The sequence below is a fragment of the Triticum dicoccoides genome, chromosome 7A (genome assembly GCF_002162155.2).
Source record: "Triticum dicoccoides isolate Atlit2015 ecotype Zavitan chromosome 7A, WEW_v2.0, whole genome shotgun sequence".
NCBI classification, from domain to species: domain Eukaryota; kingdom Viridiplantae; phylum Streptophyta; class Magnoliopsida; order Poales; family Poaceae; genus Triticum; species Triticum dicoccoides.
The window spans coordinates 243,193,597-243,200,134 of NC_041392.1; the positions used below are offsets into that span (position 1 = coordinate 243,193,597).

At 46.0% G+C, this 6,538-nt stretch overlaps 1 protein-coding gene across 1 annotated transcript; it reads left to right on the forward strand.

The window, feature by feature from the left end:
- The first annotated feature begins 798 nt into the window (after positions 1-798).
- LOC119334724 lies at positions 799-2,516 on the forward strand. Its single transcript, XM_037607263.1, has 3 exons — positions 799-1,776; positions 1,872-2,112; positions 2,232-2,516. The coding sequence occupies exons 1-3, from the start codon at positions 847-849 to the stop codon at positions 2,366-2,368; spliced, it is 1,308 nt and encodes a 435-aa protein (XP_037463160.1). The 5' UTR covers positions 799-846; the 3' UTR covers positions 2,369-2,516.
- Positions 2,517-6,538: the final 4,022 nt, after the last annotated feature.

Below are 6,538 nucleotides of genomic sequence, written 5' to 3' on the forward strand. Positions count from 1 at the left end.
CCAGCCAGCGCGTTGACCAGCCCGCGTCGCCCGCTTTCGACCGAGCCAAGTCGGCCGCTTCCGAACGGCCATTACCAGCCGCTAGCGGCGCACCGTCTCCGCTGTCGACCCGCACGCGATTGGTCACGTCAAAACGAGATCATTTCTGTGTTCAGTGTTTTTTGCCACTATCAAAATTCCGATGCAGTACAAAGTGTCACGTTTTGTAAAGTGGTGGTTTTCCGAGAGTTATGACATGAAAGTGGTGGTTCTGTGTATTTTACTCGATTTATTTTCTACGTACATGAAGTTCTGAAGATTTTACACTGATTTATTTATGAAGTGTTTTTTTTTGTTGTTGTTGTTGCGTAAATCTGTTCAGGGCATTGACTCAGATCACATGGACAGAGCTCCTAGCCACAAATGCTACAGTAGACCAGTCCATGCCCAGGTGCTCCAACACTGTTGTTCGGCCGCCCCGCCACACGTTGACACTTGACACAACATTTGACCAAGAACTACTCCGTCCGTACACAGCCACAGGCAACAATCTGAGGCCGGCCGGTGGTGACCAGCACCTTCCCGTGTGAGTCCCGGTGTCCATGCAGCCCGCGAGCCTTTCCAGCTTCGTCTCTGCACGTAGCTTTTCAATCACACATCTTGCCGCGCGCTCATATGCGTCACGCGCCTTGCCGCCCTTGTGAACCATCGTCACGAGCTCCCCTCCCGCGCCTCTCCTTTGCCCCCGTCCATCTCCGGTCTCGACGGGCGCTGCTATATACTACATGACGCGGGCCAACTGCGGGTCAGCGGAGTTAGTAGCGCCTACGGCGGTGACACGGCGTGGGCCAGCCGGAGCCCGTACATATGGCGTCCGAGGAGGAGCAGAGCTCGCTGGAGGACCCGTCTCCGCCGCGGACCCCGACGTCCTGGCCATCGCAGCCGCTGCTCCTGGACCCGGCCTACGCGCGGAGCAAGTCGGTCATCCACGACGAGCTGCGCAGCTTCCGCGTGTTCCTGCAGTGGTGCGCGCTCGACCACTCCTCCCCCGCCGCGCGCGCCGCCTCGTACACGGCCTTCCTCGCGCTGGCGCTCGCCGTGCCCGCCGCTGTCACGGCCTCCCTCCGCGCCGACACTTCGCTGTCCCCGGCCTCCGCGTCCGCGGTCACCTTCAACCGCGTGGCCACGCTCACGGCGTCGGGGCTCGCCGCCGTCTCGTTCGTCACGCTGGCCGTCTTCTTCCGCCGCTGCGGCGGCCTCCGGCAGCTGCTGTTCCTCGACGGGGGGCTCCGCGACGATACCGCGTTCGTCCGCCGCCGCTACGAGCGGGAGCTGGACCGCGCGTTCCGCCTCCTGGCAGCGCTGCTCGTCCCGGCCCTCTGCGTGGAGGCCGCGCACAAGGCCGTCTTCTTCTTCTCCACCGTGCGCGTGGAGCCGCCGCTCCCGCTCCCGCACGTGCCGTGGCGCGCGGTGGCGCTGGTGGCCACGGTGGCGTCGTGGGTGTACCGCACGGGGGTGTTCCTGCTGGTGTGCGTGCTGTTCCGCCTCACCTGCGAGCTCCAGATCCTGCGCTTCGAGGGGATCTACCACATGTTCGACGCGGAGGCGTGCGCCGCCGCCGACGAGATCTTCCTTGAGCACCGCCGCATCCGGACGCAGCTGCTGGCCACCAGCCACCGGTACAGGGTGTTCATCATCTGCTGCCTCGTCACCATCACCGTCAGCCAGCTCGGCGCCCTGCTCGTCGCCCTCTCCTCCAAGGACGGCAAGAGCTTCGCCAACTCCGGCGACCTACTGGTACGTAGTACGCACCACCGTGTGTCCATCAGCGAGTAGTACTCCTACATGCTTGTTGTATAAGTAATAGTACAAGCATTGCTGCATTGTTGCAGGTTGGTTCGTCGGTGCAGCTGAGTGGGTTCTTCATGTGCCTGTTCGGCGCGGCAAGGATCACGCACCGAGCCCAGAGGATCGTGTCCATCGCCAGCCAGTGGCACATGCGCATGGTGTCCGCCGCTCTGCACCACGGCAAACCGGGCATCAGCACGTCGGCGAGCGACATCGACGCGGTCGCTCTGACGGCGCCGTTGCTCCCCGGAGCAGGATGCGACTACAAAAGCAGACAAGCTCTTGGTAACAAGACTATTTTCTTAGGACGATAATAAAGGAATAATAGAGCAATCGAATTTTTTCTTAATATAACAATTAAGTTTTTTTTAACATAACAATTAAGTTTGTTGGTGTGTGCTCAGTGACGTACCTGTGGCACAACAGTGGCGGGATCACCTTGTTCGGCTTCACGCTCGACAGGGGCCTCCTCCACACCATCTTCGCCTTCGAGATGACCCTCGTGCTCTGGATCCTCAGCAAAGCTGTAGTTCTCTCCTAGCTACTAGCACATCGACTAGTGCGTACGAGACCAGTGATTGTTAGTAGTATTTGATAATTAACCACGATGTTGTTGACGAAAGTGTAAGTAAATTCAGCTAGTTATTGCTTCCTGAATAATTATGCATCAGATTCGCGTTTTGAGTTCATTCCATGCCTTTTTTTTTCTAATACGTAAAGTCTGCATATCTTTTCATTGATGGAAGCGAGAGAATATGAGTAAAAAGTGATACAACACACGACACAAATGAAAGGTGGCATGAACATGATGCTTAGAGCAGAGGGTCAAGGGATACTCAGCCCCAAACAACGAATACAACACACTTAAACTCACGATTGTCTGAAATTTCTAGCACTTTAGCTATATGTAAGTCGTGTTAACATCGATTTTGGGTAAGTCGATTTTTCGGCCATTGATTTCTGCATTAAAATTCATGCTTTTTCCCACGGTAATGAATTGTTACGGGCTGGTTCTTTTGATTGACAACCAATTTGGGCCAGACAATTCCTTAATGGGCTAGCTGAAGCCCATTACCTGTGCGGCCAGGCAAACCCCTATCTCCTTTTAATTTTCTTTTCCTTTTTTTTTATGTGTTTTGCTCTTGATCTTTTCTTTATTAGTCTTTTTTGGGTATATTTGGGATGTTGCGTGAGTGTAATATAAAATATATACAAAAAGTACATTATTATATGATTATTTTTGCATAATACAAATTAATGGAATTTCAGTGCAGGGTTGTGTGCACATTTTTTCTTCTTATTTTAAAAGGTAATACCAATGCCACTAATTCATGTTGTTGCATATTAAACTTCACTAATTTTATTTTTTTAGTTATTTTTATAATTTCATACTTCTCTAATTTGGTGATTGTTTGTTTTATATTTGTTTTCATTTTCTTTCTTCTTAAAGATAATACCAATGCTAGTAATTCATTCTTTCTTTAGGAAACTTCACTATTTTCATTTTATATTAGTTTTTGTTTCATTTTCTTTCTTTTTAAAAGGTAACACCAAAGCTACCAATTCATTCTTTCTTAGAAAATTTCATAGTTTTGATTTAGTTTTAGTTTTCTTATTTTATTTCTTCTTCTTTAATGGTAATGCCAACGTCACTAATTTATTCCTTCTTAGGAAACTGAGGCAAATTCCACTACTATATTGTTTATTCTTGTGTATTATAAAAAAGCACAATTTCTGTGCAAATTGTGTGCAATTATTGTCATTTTTATTACTTTTCATTCTCTTTCTTCTTAAAGGGTAATATCAATACCACTAATTCATTCTTTATTAAAAAATCATTATTTTGATTTTAATTTTGTTTTTTATTTCATTTCCTTCTTCTTTAATGGTAATACCAATGTAACGAATTTATTTCTTCTTAGAAAACTTTCTTTTTGTGCAAATTTCACTATTATATGATTATTTCTGTATTCTATAGAAACAAAATTTATGTGTAAATCATGTGTAAATTTTGTCATTATTTGTTTTATTGCTTTTCATTTGTTTCTTAAAGGATAATACAATGCCACTAATTGTGCTCCATTTGATATGAAGGAACGTTAGTTCATAGACATACATACACCATGTACATGCCAGGTATGTGAACGAATTCATTGTCTTTTTTTTCGAAACGGGTGAACGAATTCATTGTCATGTGCGCAGTCGGTGAGCTGCACCTACATGTACATGTCATGCCTTCATTTGTTTTCTCAGCATCCAGCTGAGCTAACTCTGTTGGACACGACAGAAATAAAAAGACCGAACCAAATCGAATTAAGGCAACTGCCTTTTAGCCGGTCCCTTTTACTCCCGTCCCGCTTGTTAGACTTGGTTTATGCTTTCAGTGTCGTACTGAAAGCAACTCAGGCATAATTGTCATAATGGATAGGAAGATGATCACCAGAAAATATGAAGACTGACTTGGTTGCATGTAAAATCATATTCACTATATTTCAACCTTTAAATATGTTGAAACCAGTCCACACTTGCACGTTGCCGCCCAACGTCTCCCACTAACCACGACTGGATAAGCTCATCTCCTAGAGTTTACAAGTCAGTTGGTGAGAGACTTGTATGGGCTGCTCCCTGTATATGAGAGATCGGAAAGATCTATGGTGAAAACGAAAAGGAGGATTGTGGGAAACACGATCAATCTGATACCATGTAGAGACGAGAACAAACGCGATGGTCGAACTCATGGTTCTATTCAACAGTGATGCTGACTTGGTGGGCTGCCTCGATACACAACGGTCTGCATCAGGCTACTACATCTTCCTCGCCTCCACACTTGTGTCCTGGTGTAGGATTGAAACTAGGTCTAGAGGGGGTGGTAATTAGACTACTTGACCAACTAAAAATCTAACATTTTCCCAATTTTAAGTGTTGGCAGACTTTAGCAACTATCACAAGTCAAGCAATCAACCTACACATGCAATTCTAAGAATGTACCAATGGAAAGTAAAAAATTGCATATGAAGGTAAAGGAAAGGTTTGGAGAAGGCAAACACAATGTAGACACGAAAATTTTTGGCGTGGTTCCGATAGGTGGTGCTATCGTACATCCACGTTGATGGAGACTTCAACCCACGAAGGGTAACGGTTGCGCGAGTCCAGGGAGGGCTCCACCCACGAAGGGTCCACGAAGAAGCAACATTGTCTATCCCAGCATGGTCATCGCCCCACGAAGGACTTGCCTCACTCGGGTAAATCTTCACGAAGTAGGCAGTCTCCTTGCCCTTACAAAGTCCTTGGTTCAACTCCACAATCTTGTCGGAGGCTCCCAAGTGACACCTAACCAATCTAGGAGACACCACTCTCCAAAAGGTAATAGATGGTGTGATGATGCTCATCTATTTCAAATGATAGTCTCCCCAACACTCAACTATCTCTCATAGATTTGGCTATGGTGGAAAGATGATTTGAGTGAAAAGCAACTTGGGGAAGGCTAGAGATCAAGATTCTTGTGGTTGGATTTGAAATGTCTTGGTCTCAACACATGAGTAAGTGGTTCTCTCTCAGAAAATGAGTAGTGGAAGTGTAGGCACGTTCTAACGGCTCTCTCTCAAATGGAGAAGGGGGTGGAGGGGTATATATAGCCTCCACACAAAATTCAACCATTACAGACATTTGACCCAACTCGGTCAGACCGATTAAGTTCAAAATGTGAACGTTACGAATCTTGATGGGACCAACATGATCAACTCGGTGGGACCGATGTGCTAGGGTTAGGGCAAAACCTCATCTCGGTGAGACCGATTGCATAAATTCGATGAGAGCGATTTCAGCAATGAGCAAACAGAGAGTTGGTTAAGGAAACTCGGTGGGACCGATTACACATTTTGATGAGACCTACATAATTACAATAGGCCACAGAGAGTTTGCAAGGTCATCTCGATGAGGCCGAGATCCTGATCGGTGAAACCGAATTGTCTAGGATTTCTGGCAGTGGCTAGGTCAAATGAACTCGGTGGTGCCGGATAGATCAAAACGGTGGGGCCGAGTTTGACTTTTAGGTTTTGGACATATGTGGAAATGAGAAAGTGGCTGAGGATTTTGGAGCAATCTCACTAAGCACTTTGAGCAAGTAGACCATTAAGCAACACCTCATCCCTTTTAATAGTATTGGCTTTCCTATGGACTCAATGTGATCCCGGATCACTAAAATGAAAATGAAGAGTCTTGGGTCTTTGCCAATCTTTGTCCTTAGCATTTTAAGGGGTCCACATCTCTAGTCCATGCCATGCCAATCATTAAACTTTCTTAAATGTTTAACTTGAATGGATATTAGTTCAATGAGCTATATGTTGTTATGAATTACCAAAACCACTCGGGGATTAGTTGCACTTTCAATCTCCCCTTTTTTGGTAATTGATGACAAAATATAGATCAAAGCTTCGACAAATGATAATATGAATGAAATACATCATCTCTTTGAGAAGTATGTGATAAGCAAGAGCTCCCCTTGAATTTGTGCATTATTTAAAATTTGCTTTTGAATGCAAATGCACAATTGATTAGGATCATGGTCACTCTTCCATGTCACATACATCTTTGAAGAGCGCTCAAAATGATAAGAGTTGAATAACATACACTCATCACCAAGGGAACACATGATTGATCATACACAAATATCATAGATATCATCATGCAAGCACAAATATTGTAGCATAGG

Coding starts and splice junctions, on each gene's coding strand:
- LOC119334724 (XM_037607263.1), top strand. CDS start 847: ATGGCGTCCGAGGAGGAGCAGAGCTCGCTGGAGGACCCGTCTCCGCCG. Junction 1,777..1,871: donor CCAACTCCGGCGACCTACTG/GTACGTAGTACG, acceptor GCATTGTTGCAG/GTTGGTTCGTCGGTGCAGCT. Junction 2,113..2,231: donor CAAAAGCAGACAAGCTCTTG/GTAACAAGACTA, acceptor GTGTGTGCTCAG/TGACGTACCTGTGGCACAAC.